This window comes from Coturnix japonica, chromosome Z (genome assembly GCF_054131305.1).
Source record: "Coturnix japonica strain WE chromosome Z, WE-NBRP24, whole genome shotgun sequence".
Taxonomy (NCBI): domain Eukaryota; kingdom Metazoa; phylum Chordata; class Aves; order Galliformes; family Phasianidae; genus Coturnix; species Coturnix japonica.
This window is the reverse complement of record NC_140702.1, coordinates 34,727,225-34,746,544: the sequence shown is the minus strand read 5'-3', so window position 1 is coordinate 34,746,544 and position 19,320 is coordinate 34,727,225. Positions and strand designations below refer to the sequence as shown.

Genomic DNA, 19,320 nt, shown 5'->3' with positions numbered 1-19,320 from the left:
TTCTTTACAGAATCATTTAATTTTGTGTATACACATCATAGGCTGGAAAGCTGGGCTTGGGTGAACCTAATGAGGTTCAACACGGCAAAGTGCAAGGTTTTGCACTTGGGCCGGAAGAACCCCAGGCACCTGTACAGGCTGGGAGGAGTTGTCCTTGAGAGCAGCTCGGCTGAAAAAGACCTAGGGGTCCTGATAGATGAGAAACTTAACATGAGCCAGCAGTGCGCTCTGGCAGCCCAGAAAGCAAATGGGATCCTGGGCTCCATCAGGAGAGGGGTGGTCAGCAGGGATAGGGAGGTGATCGTCCCTCTCTACTCTGCTCTTGTGAGGCCCCATCTGGAGTACTGTGTCCAGGTGTGGAGCCCTCAGTACAAAAAAGATATGGAGATTTTGGAAAGGGTCCAGAGGAGGGCCACAAAGATGATCAGGGGGCTGGAGCACCTCCCCTATGAGGACAGGCTGAGGGACTTGGGTTTGTTCAGCCTGGAGAAGAGAAGGTTGCGGGGTGACCTCATTGCAGCCTTTCAGTACCTGAAGGGAACTTACTCCCAGGAGGGGAGTAAACTCTTCGAAAGGGCTGATAATAGCAGGACTAGGGGAAATGGTTTTAAGTTGAAGGAGGGAAGATTTAGGTTGGATGTTAGGGGAAAGTTCTTTACTAGAAGGGTGGTTAGGTCCTGGAACAGGCTGCCCAGTGAGGTTGTGGATGCCCCGTCCTTGGAGGTGTTCAAGACCAGGTTGGACGGGGCCCTGGGCAACCTGATCTAGTAAATGTGTATGTTTGGTGGCCCTGCTAGGCAGGGGGGTTGGAACCACATGATCCTTGAGGTCCCTTCCAACCCGGGTAATTCTGTGTGTATGTGATGTGCAGCATTTTTATCCCATGATCAGCTCCCCCAGATGTCTGTATAGCATTCAACCCTGTGGGTGAATCATAAGCAGAAATATTTTGCTTCTTCTATTGTGCAGTTTAGACTTACAGGCAGAAAGCCAGTTGACCAAAGTATGAAGAAGAACTTTTTACTTCCTTCTGACCCTTGAGCTGGATTGACTTGTAGAAATGCCTGTATCTGCTACCCAACTTTGCAATTGCTCTGGAGCTTTGAACTCTCTGAAATGTGGATTGCTTTTTCAATAATACTAAATGCCTCTGTATCTCCAGAGGTGTACATATTTTGTGAGAGTGTGAGAGAATTACAGCTTTTCCTTTCTATAAGCAACAGCCTAGGGCACTGCATGAGCACTTCACCACAGCAGGGCAAGTAATTGAGTGAGTACACTGCCCTGAGTTGCTGCCCTGTAGTGCAAAACTGTACAGATCCTGGAGACCAAATCCAGAGTCTGTGTTGATTGGAGAGCTGTTGTGGGGTTGAACTGAACCAAATATAGAGGACTGAGGTACCATAGAGTGTCTTTTCTAACCCTCTGCTGCTGTTTTAGGACATCACAGCTCTTCTAGAGGTCCTGTACCTTGTCTTCTGGTCCCGTACAAGTTTCCAAGATCATCTCAGATGACTCTCAATAGCTAAGTGCGAGCTAATAACATATGTCTTCCATCTTATACCTAATCAGAAATAAGATACAGCTGGCACAGCCCAAAGCACAGGTCTGCACACTACAATGGGCAGGCAGACTGTGTTCCTGTTGCAGTGAGCCCCCTGTCCTCTCCTGCAACTAGTTATACTAATGAAGAACTGGGGGGCATGGGGCAGTGGCAAAAACACTAACTTTCTCCTAGAAGGGCAAGGTGATATTCTCCACACAGTGGTGAACCCCCTGCCCTGTCGCTGCTGAGCAGAGCAAGGCAGTTTGAGAGAGAAGGAGGAATGGAAACGGATACCAGCTTGGTGAAGTGGGCATTGTTCATCCCGACCATCCTCTGCTCCCCAGGCACCTCTGCAAAATTGGTTTGAGACCCTGGAACTCAGAGAGGTGAGTGGGGGTATGGAGGAAGGTCCACCCATGAGGTTGCCTCTGGTGAAGTAGTCGACCCCATTCTTCAAGACTGCCTCCACCCAGAAGGACAGAAGGGTTGTTGTCATAGGCAACTCCATGCTGAGAGGAACGGAAGGCCCTGTATGTCAGCCTGACCCTACCCACAGGGAGGTGTGCTGCCTCCCTGGGGCATGGGTCAGGGGCATATGTTGGAAACTTCCTGGATCAATTTGCCCTTCTGATTACTACTCCTTATTGATAAATCAGGCTGGCAGTGATGAAGTCACTGAGAAAAGCCTGAGGACTATAACGGAAGACTTCAGGGGACCGTGGCAGGTGGTTGGAGGAACACATGTGCAGGTGTTTTTTCCTTCTATACCTTCAGTGGCAGAGAAGGATACTGAAAGGATCCAAAAAACCCATCTCACAAATAATTGGCTTAGGAGTTGCTGCAAACACAGGAATTTTGGCTTTTTTTGACCACGGGGCAATTTACTTGGCACCTGGCATGATGGCTGCAGATAGGGGTAGCCTGTCTCCATAGGGTAAGAGGATCCTAGCTGAGGAATTGGCAGGACATCCTGAAAATAAAACTAGTTATGAAGGGGGAAGGGGAGAAAATGCCCCTGGAAAGGCGATGGAACAGCTTGTGCTGGATGCCATCTCCAGACAATTAGAAGTAAAGGAGGTTATCAGAAGTAGTCAGCATGGGTTCACCAGGGGAAAGTTATTCTCAACCAACCTGGTAGCCTTCTATGATGTTGTCACTGGCTGGGTGGATGGGGGGAAGATGGTGGATGTAGTTCTGCCCTGATTTCAGCAAGGCATTTGATACTGTCTCCCATGGCATTCTTATAATAAAGCTGAAGAAGTGTGGGATAGATGAGTGGACAGTGTGGTGGGTTGAGAACTGACTGACTGGCAGAGCACAGGGATCGTCGCTGGCGGTGCAGAGTCCGGTTGGAGACCTGTATCTAGCGGTGTTCCCCAGGGGTCAGTGCTTGGTCTGGTCTTGTTCAACATCTTCATCAATGACCTTGACAAGGGGATAGTGTCCACCCTCAGCAAGTTTGCTGATGATACGAAGTTGGGAGGATTGGCTGACATGCCTGAAGACAGTGCTGCCATTCAGCGAGACCTGGACAGGCTGGAGAGTTGGGCAGTAAGAAACTGGATGAGGTTTAACAAAAGCAAGTGAGGGAGGAATGATAATTCCTAGAGAGGAATGATTGCACGTACCAGTACAGTTGGGAGATGACCTGCTGGAGAGGAGCTCTGCAGAGAGGGTCCTGGGCGTCCTGGTGGACGACAGGTTGGCCACAAGCCAGCAGTGTGCCCTCGTGGCCAAAAAGGCCAGTGGCATTCTGGGGTGCATTGAAAATAGCGTGTCCAGCAGGTCAAGGGAGGTGATCCTCCCCATCTACTCTGCCTGGTAAGGCCTCATCTAGTGTATTGTGTCCAGTTCTGGGCTCCCCGGTACAAAAAAGACAGGGATCTCTTGGAAAGAGTTCAGCAGAGGGCCACAGAGATGGTGAAGGGCCCGGTATCTCCCCTATGAAGAAAGGCTAAGTGAACTGGCTCTGTTGAGAAGACTGAGAGAGGACTTGATCCAGGTCTATAAATATCTGAGGTGTGGGGGGCAAAGCGGTGAGGCCAGAGTCTTTTCAGCAGTGTGTAGAGACAGGACAAGGGGAAATGTCCAGAAACTGGAGCATAGGAAGTTCCGCATGAATGTGTGCAAGATCTTTATGGTGAGGGTGACAGAGCACTGGAACAGGCTGCCCAGGGGGGCTGTGGAGTCTCCTTCTCTGGTGATATTTAAGACCCGCCTGGACGGCTGACCTGTGTGACCTGGTGTAGGGAACTTGCTTTGGCAGGGGGGCTGGACTCAGTGATCTCTGGAGGTCCCTTCCAACCCCTACGATTATGTGATTCTGTGATTTGAACATTTGTTGGGCCCTGTTAGGCAAATATGGCCTTTGACAGCTTTGAGCTGTGAGCAGTACAGTTCTATCTTTAGAACATATATTTGCAGGGGAATAACGAAATATGCAGCAGAATTTTTTAAAATTCCGTGCCTTAAATACTTTTTTCTCAAGGGAGGTAATGTCATTTTACAGATTAATTGATTTCGTAAAATGCTGAACATGTTGATAGTGTAATTGAAGTAAAACCAAACTTTGAATGCTTCTCTCTGTGTTTATTTCTCTGGCTTTCCGTGGCAGAGTGCAAAGACTCCCCTGTAAGTGCTGGCTACTGCAGAGCCTTTCTAGAAGGTGAAGGCTGGTGTCTCTGCCCTGTCTTCTGCAAGGAAGTCACTCGGTGTGGCCCAATGGTGTGGCCCAGCTCAAGACACTTTGTCACTCAGGTCTATTTGTGGTGATAGTGGCAACCCAGCAATGTGAAATATGTTCCAGCTGATCCAGCCCTTCAGGTTTATAAATCATGAGTACGATTTTATTCTTACGTTGATTTTTGGAACCATTGGATGATTTGAGTTGGAAGGGGACTTAAAGATCATCTAGTCCAAGCCAACTACCATGGAAGTTGGCTAATTATCGTGTAATACTGCTTTTATCAGTTATTGGCTATTTTCAGTCTGTCATATGCTCCTTAATTGTTTACTTATTTCATCAGTGCATCTTGCCTGAGCAGATTCTTGGTGATGTAAATGGTGGATTGTGTTCATTTATGGAAGATTCCTACATGGCATCACTTAAGTGATGCCCTTTTAGCAGGTGATGCATCATTTTGCAGATCTCCATCATTTGTGATTAATCAACTACCAGTACAAGTTAGCTCATCTTTCAGGTACTGATGGGAGTTGTGCGTGCCTATATGTTACACCTCTGTGCAGATATCCAAGCCTGCTAAGCTTGTCTTTGGTTTAACATTTGCTATAAATCTACTTCAAGGGACAACACTTATTGGCTTCACTTTAGAAATTTAGAAATTGAAAAACTTCTGAAAAATTTCTCATTGGTATTCAGTAGTTTTTTGTACAATTAAAAAAAAAAAAGAAAAGAAAAGAAAAAAAAACAACAGAATTGCTAGAGTTTGAGAAAACTTAAGAGGAAAATTTAATAGTATCAGAAATACTGTTTTTGCATTCGATTCTTAGAGTTTTCTGTTCTGACATGCTGTGTACAACTAGCAGTAGTGTTATTATGTACCATCAGCACCTTCCTTGGTTTGTATTATGATGACTTCAGGCCTGGTTTCATGTTCAAATGTGTCCTTAAGGTAATGATATAATAAATGCAGTTCTTTGTAGTACAATGAATAAACCACAAAGCAGTATCCTGAAACAACAGTATCCTTTTAGAAACTAAATAAAATAAAAATACTTTTGAGTATAGAGTAAAATGAGCATTGATAGATTGGCAGAAGCTCAGCTCTTGGGGAAAAAAAATTCTCTAAGATGAGTGAAGATGGAGAAATGCAGAACCTTCCCCCACTAATTCCCAGTGCTCACGTGTGTTAAAAACCTAATGGTCTACGCAGGCAGTGGTTTTTTAGTCACATATGCTGAAACGTGGGTATGTGTGCATGTGATGTGTCTGTAGAATTCGTTTGGCTTTTTTCCAGATATTACTGTAGTTTTCACAAAAATCAGTCACATATTTCAGCGGAGTTGGTAAGTTGGAGTTACAGCTGTTTCTCTCTGTAGCAGCAAATAGAAACTACTCCCAGTTCTAAACATTCTTGAACCAGGTATGCATCTTTCTGTTCTTTGTTTCAGTGGGCAGTTTGCGGTAGTGAAAAAATGCCGTGAGAAAAGCACTGGTCAGCAGTTTGCAGCAAAATTCATCAAGAAACGGAGAACAAAATCTAGCCGGCGTGGCGTGGGCCGGGAAGATATTGAGCGAGAAGTCAGCATTCTCAAAGAGATCCGGCACCCTAATGTGATCACCCTGCATGATGTTTATGAGAACAAAACAGATGTCATTCTTATTCTGGAACTGTAAGTGACTAGAGATTTGGAGAAGAACGACAGATTTTTGGGGTTGTTATTGTAAAGAAATTAAGATACTTCAAGAATCATGATTTAATGAGTCTTTCTTACCACCCCAGAGGTGACTGGTAATAGCCTGGGGGTTCTTTTTCTTCACATTGGAGTTGTCGCTTCTTGATTTATACATCTGTTTTTCACTCTAAATGTGCTACAGTGGTTAAGTACATTATACTTAAGATTTTTTTTCCTGCTTGTTATTTTAATCATCATTACTGTTCTAAATCCAGAGCAGTGTAGAGCTGAATGAATGATTTCAAGATTAGAGCAAAGGGAAGTACAGATTCTGGGTGGAAGTTAGTTTAGCAAATTTTGTGATATTTTGTTTTGATGTAAAGTAGCATTGCTGAATTTATTTTTTTGCTCACATAGCTGAGAATAGAATTCTCAGAGTTCTTTCTTGTTGAAATGTAAACGGAACTTTCACATCCTTGTTTTAGTTCCCATTTGTTAATCTGGTTATTTGCTGACTGACTGAGGTAAACATGTTAACAGAGAACACTTTGCCATTGCTTCAAGTCTGACCTCAGGATCCTCAAAGGCTGCAGGTTGTCAAGTTAACCAGTATTTACCCTTCACAGCTTGTCAGTGTCTGCTTGTGGGACATACATGTCTCTAAATTGTTTGGATGCCTAATGCAGGCTGTATTATTTCTATATTTGTTCCATACCATATAAACATTTCAGAATGTGTATTTCATGCAAATACATCTGATTTGTTGTGAGAATCTTGGGCAATGCTTCTCTTTTCCTTTGCTGTTTATGTGACTTTTTTTTTCTTTCCTGTACATTGTCTTCCTGTTTACTAGCTTTCGTAACTGATAATTCCACATGCCTTATAAGGATACTTCAGTGTGGCATGTTTTCAGTTGTGTACACATAGATTTACAATAGAGATTTAAGAAATAAACTGCAAATTACCCTCTGGAGTTCTGTTCCAGTTATTAGCTATGATAAATACATTTGTAATACATGAAAACATTTTTATTCTTCTTTTAGTCCTGCATGTAATTGTTTCTTGTAATACTTGCTAACATCTGGATGTTGGCTTCTTTAGCTTCAGATTTATACATTTTTATTAGTTTGAGTTTGTGTAAATGAGAATTCTTTTAAAAAAACTAAGTGATCGACTTGTAAAAAGTATGAACTTCATAGTTTCTGTCAGAAGGTCTACTACTACTGATGCTCAAAACTCTTTTAAAAAAAAAAAAAAGTGTACTGAGTACTTTTAAAAAAGAAGAAAAAAAAATAGCATGATATCCCTCCCCTTGTTCTCACATTCTTCGTATATATATCCTTACTGTTATCATGTTGCTTCTTCTGCACTGCTTTCTTTCTATTCTGTAGTCTGTCCACATGAAATTCCAGTGTCCAGTACTTAGGCTATGAAGAAAATTCAGTAGCCACAGATAGTCATACGAGGAATGGAGCTGTTCCTTTCTTTTTTATTTATTTTTTTTCCATGTGGAATAAAAGCTCCTTTGGTGGCAAGGCTGCCTTGTGTGTCTTTCTGTACCAGTTGACTTTTATTGAAAGGAAACAGTTACTGCATCCTGCAGGACTTAATGTTTCATAAAACACAGCAGACTACTTGTGTAACTATTTATCTAATCGTATTGCCAAGTTAATAATCCCAATGTAGCGTCAGATTTTTCTCCACTTCTCAAAACCGTTTCATGAATATTAAACTGAAGAAGTGCTATTTGTGGTATCAAAAGGTAGAGTAAAGGGTCAGAAAGGAAAAGATGATACACTGGCATTCTCTTTCTAAACTGAATTGCTGTAATTGCTGTAGAGACGAGTTTTACTATCTTTAAAATCACTATGGTATCATGTGAAGTCATTGAAAATGCAAAAAAATATTTAAGTATTTAATCCTTTTTTTTTTTTCTGCTGTTCTGATACTCATATTTTTTCTAGGTGCCTACTCCTCTGACATTCTTTGTTCTTACAGAGCAATTTCAAGCAAATCAGAAATGAAGCAGAAAACTTATTTAATAACCTCTGAGAACCCAGGGTAGTGACAGTTTTCTGTACTGAATTTTCTGTATTTCTTTCTTGAACTAAATTCTTCATATAATGCATATTTTTCCCCTAGGATGTATGTTCTTGTATGACTTCAAGATGAGAGAGTGTATCATAAATAAACAGAATTTTGTGTAATTTACTCTTAACATTAGAGAGTAACTAAAACTCAGTGTTCAGCTACAAAAAGCTCATAACAAGGCAAAAATCCAGAAGAAACACTAGTTTATTATTAATAAGCAAGTATAATAATATGTGCAGTGATGAGAAGAATCTCTGGTTTCTGTTCTGTATGTCACCTGCAGTCCATAAAAGACATGCCATTGCAGCTGTCCTTTTTAGTGACTGTCAATAGGTGTTAGCACAGAAGTCTCAAGATGGTATCTGTTTCCTGTTTACTATTGATTTTCATCTCTCAGTTCAGCAGAGGATTTGCAGGATTTTGTGCAGCCTTTTAAACATTTTTAGCATAATTCATAAGCTGTTTCTAAGGAGCAGCTGACTGTAGAAATTCTTACTTAATTGTCTCATGTCCTTGCAGTGCTGAATGGTGGGAAAAAAGAAAAAAAAAAAAAAAATTATCCATACCGCTATTTACCATTCTTCTTTTTTCTCTCAAAAACCTTGTATCAGGAGACTAATCTGTAAAAGTTTAAAAAATGCCTAGTTTTTGTAACCTTAAGTCAAATGTTTACATAGAGATATCAGAAAGTCAAGGTGCATGCAGAACTAAACTTCACAAGGGGTTTGAAAAGTAGCAAGGATTCTACAGATGTGTGGATCAGAAAAGAAAGGCTAAGGATGCCTCTGGTAAATGAGAAGGAAAAACCAGCAACAGCAGATATGGAGAAGACTTAGGCATCCAAGCAGTTATTTGCCTTGATCTCCACTAGTAGTCAGGTTTCCCACATTTCTTACATCACTGAACCTTTGCTTTGAAAAGGTCCTGAAAGATCATCTAGTTCTGGCCCACCTGCTGCTGGCAGAGTTGCTAACTGCTAGATACTCAGTCAGGCTGCCCAGGGCCCCTCCGGCCTGGCCTCGGAAACCTCCAGGGATGAGGCATCCACAACTTCTCAGGGCAACCTTTTACAGTACTCCACCACCACCTCAGTGAAAAGCTCTTCCTCATGTCACAATGTGTGTGTGAGAAATGTTCACCTTAATAGTATAGCACTTAATATTTATAATTCTTTTATCCAGCTTGTGAGGTAGAAGTCATTACCATTGTTCTGTAGATTGGAAAGTATCTTATGATATTTGCTAGTTATCTCAAATAAATTTATTGACAGAGTAGGGAAATATATTACATGTCAAGTCCCAGACTGATAGTTGCTGCATCACTTCTTTTCCCTTTCATTCCCTATCTTAGTGCTGGTTGTTTTATCCACCAAGCCATTCTCCAAAATATTTGGAAAGTCATGGCTGTTAGATGAAGTTTCAGATGACTGGAAAAAGGGAAACAACAATCCCATTTTTAAGGATAGAAGGGAAGGTTTGGGGAGCTACAGGCCAGTGAGCTTCACCTTTGTGCCTGGAAAGATTATGGAAAAGATCATCCTGGTAGCTGTTTTGAGGACATGCAGGACACGGAGAGGTGATCTTAGGTAATCAGCACCATATCTTCATCAAGAGCAGGTTGTGTCTGGTGATCATGTATGATGGAGTGACAGCATCAGTGTGGGTGGAAAAAAGGTAACAGATGACATCTACCCAGACTACTGCAAAGCTTCAGGCATAGTCCCATTCTTGCCTTTAAATTGGCAGAAGAGAAGTTTGAAGGGAAGACTGTTTGATAGATAAAAAATTGGTTGGGTGGTCACGGTCAAAGGGTTGTGGTTAGCAGTTACATGTATCCATGCAGAGGCCAGTGATGAGTGATATGCCCTACTGGTCTGACATGGAACTGGGGCTCTTCAACATCTCCATCAATGACTTCAGCACTGGAATCGAGTACACTCTCAGCAAGTTTACTTTCTTTCCTCAGACACATTTGGTGTCTACTTGGTTACCTTTTCACCAGCCTGCTGGTAATCATGGATGCACCGGATCTGACTACTTTGTTTTGTTTTTCCTTCCACTTCTTTAGGACTTCATTTAGACCATAGACCTGCAAAATATTCTCAACGTGTGGTGCTTTCTAGATGTAACTATAAATAATAAGTGTTTTTATTCTAAATCCTATACAATTGCATAGTATGATCAAAAAAACAATCCTGATGGCCTTACTTTTCAAAGCAGGTTAATAGCAATAGTGGAGTACTTCATACAGGAAAGCTATGGATGGAGTTATGCATTGATATTTCTCTTTGCAAAAAAAAGGGGGGGGGGGGGGGGGGAAGGTCTTTACTTCATAGAATCATTGAATGGCCTGGGTTGAGAAGGACATCAAAGTTTTAGCCTCCCTGCTATGGGCAGGGTTCCCAACCACTAGACCAGGCTCCCCAGAGCCACATCCAGCTTGGCCTTGAATGCCTCGAGGGATTGGGCATCCACATCGTCTCTGGGCAACCTGTTCCAGTGTGTCACCACCCTCTGTGTGGAGAAACTTCCTCCTAATATCTTACCTAAACCTCCCTGCCTTGGTTTAAAACCATTCCCCCTTTGCCCTATTTCTGTCAATCCATGTGAACAGTCACTCCCCCCTCCAGTTGGCCACAATGAGGTCTTCCCTGAGCCTTCTCTTCTCCAACCTAAACAAGTCCAGTTCCCTCAACCTTTCTTCATAGAAGAGGTGCTCCAGCCCTCTGATCATCTTAGTGGCCCTCCTCTGAACCCATTCCAAATGTTCCACATCTTTCTTGTGCTGAGCGTCCTAGGCCTGGATGCAGTACTACAGATGGGGCCTGACACAGAGCTGAGTAGAGGGGGACAATCACCTCTCTCTCTCTGCTGGCCACCTGTTTTTTAATGCAGCCCAGAACACAGTTGGCCTTCTGGGCTGCAAGCACACACTGATGGCTCACGTCTATCTTCTCATCCATCAGGACTTGCAGGTCCTTCTCCACAGGTCTGCTCTCAAAGGGTTCTGCACGTAGTCTTTATAGATACCTGGGATTGCCCTAGCCCAAGTGAAGCACTTTACACTTGGCTTTGTTGTACCTCATTAGGTTTTTGTGGACCCACTTCTCCAGCCTCTCCAAAACCTCTGGATGGCATGCATTTTCTTCCCTCCAGTGTATTGACTGTGCTGCTCAGCTTGGTCTCATCTGCAGACTTGCTGAGGGTACACTTGATTCCATCATTTATGTCATTGATAAAAATGTTAAAAAGCACCAGTCCTAAGACCTAAGACACAACTTGTGACCAGCCTCCTCCACTGTGATGCAGAACCACTAATCACAACCCTTTGGCTGCATCCAGCTATCCAATTCTTAATTCATTAAACAGTCCATCCTTCAAATCCATACCTCTCAAATTTAGAAAGAAAGATGTGGTGAGGGGCCTTATCAAAGGCTCTGTAGAAGTCCAGGTAGATGACATCTATTACTCTTCTCCTGTTCACCAGTGCCATCACTCCATCATAGAAGGCCACCAGATTGATCACGCAAGATCTGCCCTTGGTGAAGCCACGCTGTCTGTCTCAGATCACTTGTTTGTCTTGTATGTGCCTTTACATTGTAACCAGGAGGATCTGTTCCATGATCTTAACAGACAAAGGGTGGAGGACTGGCCTGTAGTTCCCTGGCTCATTATTTCTCCCTTTCTTAAAAATGGGAATATTGTTTCCTTTTTTCCACTCACTGGGGATGATTTTTCAAAAATGGTGTTGAGCATAGAAATGGATGGAAAGCATTAGGAATCTTAATTTAACAGTCTTAATTCTTGTAATGTGTTGCTAAGTGTTGAAAATCTGCTTATACAATTCAGAAAACAAGAAGAAGAATGGTTTTAAAGTCTCAGCTCAGAAGGAGAGGAATTTTATTACTTGCAAGTGACTGAACGTTAGGTATAAAGGCTTGTGCTTTTAATAAGTTAGTTCCTGTGTACTTTCTTTAAAATAAAGTCCCAGGTAACTGGGCTTGTCCAGTCCTGAGAAGGTTCCAGGGAGACCTCATTATGGCCTTCCAGTATTTAAAGGAAGATAATAAATGTGAGGGATAGAGACAGGACAAGGGGAAATGGTCTTAAACTGTAGTAGAGGAGATTTAGGTTAGATGTCAGGAGGAAGTTTTTCACAGAGACAGTGGTGAGGTCCTGGAACAGGCTGCCCAGAGAGGTTGTGGATGCTCTGTCCCAAGATGTATTCAGGGTCAGGTTGGATGGGGCTCTGGGCAGCGTGATCTAGTACATGGTCTCGTATTTGAAAGTCTTCCTTGATGTCCTTTGCAACCAAGGCATACTTGCCAACTTCTTAGCACCTCTATAATATTTACCAAAACAGAACAGAACAAAACAAAGAGTGAATGATAGATCCATGTATAAAATTTTAATGACATTTTAAATTGCTTATCAAAAAAATAAGTACATATAACAATGAACTGTGTAATCTCTCTTGTATTTCATCAGAATTAACTTACAGTGCTTAAAATAGCTTGACTTCCACTGAGGTTTGAAGTTAGCACAGTTTCTTTAAATGTATTTTGACCAAAATAGCCTTAATATTTTTGTTAAATTTGCCTTTCTCTTGCTAAGAAGTTGTTTTTTATGAGCCTTGCACTGGCTTTTCAGAGATTAGTGGGAAACAGCAGCAGCTAAGCATGCTCCACAGTACATATCTTGAGATATCATGCTACCTTTTGACTTCAAAATCCTGAATCATAGGCTGTCGGAGAGATTCTCTGAGGGTGTTTAGGCACCTAGGAATAAAGGTTTAACAGATGTGATTAGGAGCAGAAAGATGTACTGGAGTCTTCAAGTCTCCATCTTAGAGCAAGTTAACTGTTAGATCCCCACCCAGGTTATGGAGCCTGTGTTCTTCTAGCTAGCTGTTCTGAAGCCAAAGCTTCTTGGTCTGTATACTTGTAGAACTCATCAGAGAGAGGATTTCACAACAGTGTATCTCCACTAGGGGCTGGAGAAATGAAATGACAAGGAGTTCTAATGCAGTAATAAGCCTTTGGTTGTTCTGGTTTTGTTTTTTTGTTTGTTTGTTTGTTTGTTTTCTTCAAAAACAGCAAAACAAAACAAAGAAACAAACAAAAAAATCTAAGTATGGTAGTGTTGCAGGGCTAGGTTACAAAAAAAAAAAAGAATGAAAAAAAAGGCAGCATCCTTGAACTGCCCTTTAAAAATATTTGGCACACTTTTTACTTCAGAGGAGTGACTTGGCAACTATATAGTTCATAAAAGCTAATAAATGGGTACTAAAACCCTTAAATAAAAATTGAATTAGCAATACTTTAGTCTTGGACAGAAAACTTGTATTTTGAAAAAATTCAAGGAATCAAAGGAGAGACAGTTGTCCACAGGAAACCATAGACTCCATAGAAGAGAGAATTTCTTCTGCAAGTTGATAACAGACTTTTGGATTAGGAAAGAGCACTGATTCCTGTAGTAGAAAATAATTCAGATAACTTCCCATATTAAATCTGCTTTAAAAATTGGAATTAACTGATTGGGGATTTTAGCTTTTCAACTTTACATTATTTTGAAATCTGAGATTGATTAAATATTTTAAGCTTAAAAGTGGGTTAAATTGCTTGAAACAAGAGCTTAGCATTTATGTTTTGTTTTCTTTAGCTTCATGAGAAATCATTAGATAATCATTAATTATCATTTAGGCAATATTATCATATAAGCAATGTGATCAGCGCAGCATGTGACTGAGTCATTATGAGGTGGCTGCACTGACTTTGAAGGTTAATTGGTTCTGAGTTCCCTGTGCCAGTTCCTGTAATGACTTATTCCAAGGTCTGCTAGTTAGCGATGTTTTCTAGTTGAGAAGAACTGACAACTTGAAACAACACTATGTAGAAGTCCTTTTTCTGCAGGTATGATCTATTTCAGTTCCCAGAGGGAAATATCTGAGCTGCAAAACCATCTTGTCAGCCTTCCTCTGGAAAAACAGGGAAATGTGCTTATCATTACTAATTTTTACATAAATATGGCAGACCCAAGGTTTTGTTCCACTTAACTCCAGTTCAGGAAAACTAGAATTGATGCCTAGTTGTGCTGGGGATGCAGTGATACCATTGTTACTCTTAGTAAAAATGATTGTACAGAATGTTTTCAAGTTCAGAGTGTTGCTGTTTCTAAAAACGTGTGTTCTGCTGCTTGAAAACAGCATGAACTGATGTTATGGCAGTGAAAACAGATTTACTTAGTCCTTACAGCTTTCTGTATTACAGTGCAGTAAATAATAAAACCTGTCGTTAACAGGTGAATTGCTCAGAAAGCTGTCTGTAACTCTTGCTAACAGTCAAAAAGTGCACAGAGAAAAGCTGTGGGCTTCCATAATTATTTTGAAGTGCTTTGCTGGAGGAAATCTTCATACTCAGTGAACATATTGCCTCTGCACCCTGAGGAAAGCAGTTTTCTCCCAGTCTGTTGGGAGCAGTCAGTTAACGTGCTGTATGGATCCCTGTGTAGTGTCTAAAAGGCAAGCTAGAAGCCAGGTTGCAGGGTTCTGGCAGCAGCAGGGAGGTTTGTCTAGCGATCGACATCACGGTTAATCGACAGATTAACCATGAGCCAGCAGTGTGCCCTTGTAGCCAAAAAAGCCAATGGCATACTGGGGTGTATTAAAAAGAGCGTGTCCAGCAGGTCAAAGGAGGTGATCCTCCCCCTCTACTCTGCCCTGGTGAGGCCTCATCTGGAATACTGTGTCCAGTTCTGGGCTCCCCAGTACAAAAAAGACAGGGATCTCTTGGAAAGAGTCCAGCGGAGGGCCACAAAGATGGTGAAGGGCCTGGAGCATCTCCCCTATGAGGACTTAGGGAACTGTGTCTGTTTAGCCTTGAGAAAAGAAGTCTGAGAGGGGACTTGATCCAGGTTTATAAATACCTGAGGTGTGGGAGCCATAGTGGTGAGTCTGGTCTCTTTTCAGTAGTGCGTGGGGATAGGACTAGGGGTAATGGGATGAAAGTACAGCATGGGAAGTTCCACACAAATGTGCGGAAGAACTTCTTTACAGTGAGGGTGACGGAGCACTGGAACAGGCTGCCCAGGGAGGTGGTGGAGTCTCCTTCTCTGGAGATATTTAAGACCCGCCTGGACGCCTACCCGTGTGACATGGTGTAGGGAGCCTGCTTTGGCAGGGGGGTTGGACTCGATTATCTCTAGAGGTCCCTTCCAACCCCTACAATTCTGTGATTCTGTGATTCTGTGTGATCTAGTTTCAGCTAGATTTACACAGGGCATTCATTCACTAGCAGACTCAAACCTAACTTGTTTTCGGTACATGAGAAACAATGCTGGGTCACTGTGATGGCAGTGGAACCAGTGTTCTTGGGAGAGGCTGAAGTTTTAAAAGGTCAGTCTTAGGGGTTGAATGGTCTGCCTCTTCTGTAGATTGAGACTGCTGCCATGCAGCTGGTAAGACTACATGCAGGTATTTTGGTGCAGTAGGGTTTTCTTTTGTTACAGTTCTGGCTTTCAGTTTCACCTCTAAAGTTAAACATAGGATAATAGATTACACTGTGTTTGTTTAGTATGGTAACACATCATCCTAGCTGAAGCACAGGACTAGACTTGGAAACATGGCAGCATTTTAGAGTTGTGAGGACTGACATAGATTTGACAGCCAGTGTCTTATACTGGCTTTTTTTAAAGTAGTTTCTTAATCTGTAATATTTGGAAGTCCACTCAAGATCATACAATGTGAATCTAGGTATGTAAGTAATTATAAAATTTGTGAGAGTAAAGTCCACTGATCAAGGGAACTGTGAGCCAGTAAATAAACTACATAATTAAAACTTAGTTTGTAAAGCTTGTTGGGTGCAAACATACATTAATACTCTACGAGTTGTTTTAAAACAACAAGTAACTTCTTATGATGCAATGATTTTCTGTATACCTATGGTGCTTGTGTTTAATATCAGACCTGACTGGGGTCAGCAGGAAGGTAACAGAGTAAGCATTCTTCTGATAAGCATTAGAAGGAACCTAAGAAACAATAGCTGCATTATTAAGCTCTTTGAAACCTCTTACTTTAATTCAGAGGGAAGCAAAGAATGAAGGAATATGTATGTGCATCCGTTTGTAAGGTCTTTCTGACCAGCCTGCATAAGATAATGAACTGTATTTAGTCTGCAGCATTTTCATTTTAATGTTTCTAAAGCAAACAAAAAAATTATTAAAGTGACCTCTCTTCCTTCCGGTCTGTAATTCTGGCATTTCATTTTGCACTTGTTTTAATAATTGCTTTCATGAGGAAAATATTACAACATCCCAAATAATACCCAAAACAACACTCTTATTGTCTTCTAGGCAGCTCAGAGAAGGCTCCAAGAACTCATTAAAATGCACTTTCATGCAGTTTGCATTACAATAATGTAGATTAAGTGTCTTGAAAAGTAGACAGGATAAAGTAAGTCAAATGTATTTCCAGAAACTTGCCCGGACTTTAGCTATTGTTATGTGTTAATCCCATTATTTTTCATAATCAGAATTTTAGATCATGAGCAGATTATTTTTTCTCTACAGAAAGACAGTTTAAATTAGGTTGTACTTTCTGATATATATACAGGTATTTTTTAAATTATCAGTTTTTTACTAAAAGCAAGGGGAACTGTGACTTTCTTTGTTGTATCTAACACCTTTCTGTGTAATAGTGCTATGTAATAGTAGAGAAAAAACAGTTGTAGTGTGTGTGCCCTTAAGCTGAAGAGAGCTTGATTGTTTTTTAGGAAAATTTGTGGATCTTGTTTCTTGTTCACTTCATGCAATGGTGAAGTTCACACTTCTGAGGGATCTGGGACCGAAAAGAGTAAGATCAAAACACTGAATTTTAGGGAAGGTAAATTCCAGCTCCTCAGGGAGTTAAGTCAACAGAACTCCCCTGGGAATCTGTCCTCAAGGATGAGGGAGCAGAACAGATCTGGAAGGTTTTTAAGGCAGTTCTCCATACTGCAGAAGATCTCTACATTCTCAGGTGTAGGAGGGCAGGAAAGGAGACCAATGTGGCTGAACCAGAACCTACTGGTCAGAATGGAGAGGAAGAAGAAAGAAAGAAAATGTGCAGGCAGTGAAGATAGGGACAGATAACCTGATGCTACTACATTGGTTACACCTGTAGTCAGGAAGAAAGCTGATGCCCAACTCTAACTGGACTTACCAAGAGTTGCAAAGAATAAGTACATCAGCTGGGAAAGGGAGGGTGTGTATTCCCCACCTAGTAAACTGTACAGGCAAACTGATAAGAGAATACAAGGAGAAGGCTGAAGTCCTTAACAATTTCTTTACATCAGTGTTCACTGGCAACTGCTCTTTACATACCCTTTGAGCAAATTTAATCAGATGGTAGGGTTTGGGAAACGCTGCCTGTCCTTCTGTACATGAAGATCGGGTTCGTGACCACTAGAGGAACCTGCACATTCCTGAGTATATGGGTCATTTTGAGATGCATCCCAGAGTCCTGAGGGAATTTTCGGACGTAGTCACCAAGCCACTCTCAATGATATTTGAAAAATCATGGCAATTAGGTGAAGTTTTTGATGAACTGGAAAAAGGCAATGTCATACCCACTTTAAAAATGGGTACAAAGGATGACTAAGGGAACTACTGACCTGTTAGCCTTACTTCTGTGCCAGGGGAAATCATGGAACAGATCCTCCTTCTCCTGGATGCTATGCTAAGGCACATAGAAAAGTAGATGATGATGCAGGACAACCAACATGGCTTCCCCAAGAGCAAGTCCTGCCTGACCAAGATGGTGGCTTTCTGTGAAGCTGAACCTGTGTCAGTGGACAAGGGAAGATCCACTGATGTCTGAACTTCAGTTAAGGCCCTTAACAGAATCCCCCACACCATCCTTCTTTCCAAATTGGAAAGATATGGATTTGATGGGTGGACTGATTACTGGACAAGGAACTAATTGCAAGATCATAATCAACAAATAGTGATCATTGATTCATATCTGAGTGGAGATCAGTGATGAGCGATGTCCGTTCAAGCGTCAGTACTGAGGCCAGCACTTCTTAGTATCTTCATCAGTGACTTTGACAGTGAGATCGTGTGCATCCTCAGCAAGTTTGCAGATGACAGCAAGCTATATGGTGCAGTCACACACCTGAGAGACCGAATGCCATCTAAAAAATCCCAAGGGGGCTCAAGCAGTGAGGCCCAGGAAAGCCTCATGAGGTTCAACAGATCTAAGTGCAAGAGCTTACAACTGGGTCATTGCAATGTCCACTACTAGTACAAGCTGGAAGATGAAAAGGTAGACCACAGCTCTGCTGTGAAGGACTTGGGGGTACCAGTGGTTGGCAAGCTGCGTGTCAGACATCAATGTGCTCTTGCAGCCCAGAAAGCCAACTAAATTGTCTTAAGAGCAGTTGTAGATTTTCCTTGTTGGAGCAGTTGTATGGTACATTAGAGTAGAAATATAACATGCATGCTGAGTGCGATAACACAGTTTCAGAGAATACACTATGTTAGTAAAAAGTTGAACACTTTGGGGGAGTTCTGTTCTTTAATTCAGTTTTCAAAGAGTAATTAAAAAACCAATGCTAGTAATTATTATAGAGAAAGTTTCGAATTTTGTATTTCCCAATAAAATACAACCAAACAGAATCTGATGTTATATGGGTGTATAAGCAAAAACAAGCTTTATTTTTTAGCTATTCAGTATGTTTTAAATATGTGGATTTTAGTTCACATAAATTTAGATACAACCAACTGTGAATGTATGTATGTTTAGTTTTTCCAACCTTTTTTTTTTTTTTTTTTTTTGTTAAAAAAGCAAACAAACAATGTTTTTTATTGTAATCTTTCCTCTTCAGGGGAAGCAAGGAGTAATTACTGTTTCAGATATTTAATTAAGTATTTTCCATCTTATACTTTGACCTTGACAGTTGATAAGCTTTTGGATGCTTTCTGAGGTTGGTCTGATAATAGCTGTGCTAAAAGGAGCCTGTAGGTTAAAACAAGCTTGGCAATAACTCTACTTCTGTTTACCTAGTGTTGCAGGTGGAGAGCTCTTCGACTTCTTAGCTGAAAAAGAGTCTCTTACAGAGGAAGAAGCCACAGAATTTCTCAAGCAAATACTTAATGGTGTTCAGTATCTCCATTCTCTTCAAATTGCCCACTTTGATCTAAAGGTATGTTGAGCAGATAAGAATGCACACAACTGTGAGCAACATCCATTAAAGTTTTGTGTCATGAAAAGAGCTAGTGGTGTGATGAATGGGGCTTCAGCTATTTATGTCATGGAACTAGTTTTGAGAAATCCAGTGTTCTGTGGGAGGA

The 19,320-nt window shown here is 41.4% G+C and overlaps 1 protein-coding gene across 3 annotated transcripts in view; it reads left to right on the top strand.

Moving 5' to 3' along the window:
- DAPK1 (death associated protein kinase 1) overlaps nucleotides 1-19,320 on the top strand; it is a 99,638-nt gene that overhangs the window by 37,331 nt on the left and 42,987 nt on the right. For all 3 annotated transcript variants that reach the window (XM_085529102.1, XM_085529103.1, XM_015849289.3), the window contains exons 3-4: nucleotides 5,678-5,899; nucleotides 19,034-19,172. In XM_085529102.1, coding sequence (XP_085385228.1) covers nucleotides 5,678-5,899; nucleotides 19,034-19,172 — 361 coding nt within the window. The remainder of the gene's footprint in view (nucleotides 1-5,677; nucleotides 5,900-19,033; nucleotides 19,173-19,320) is intronic.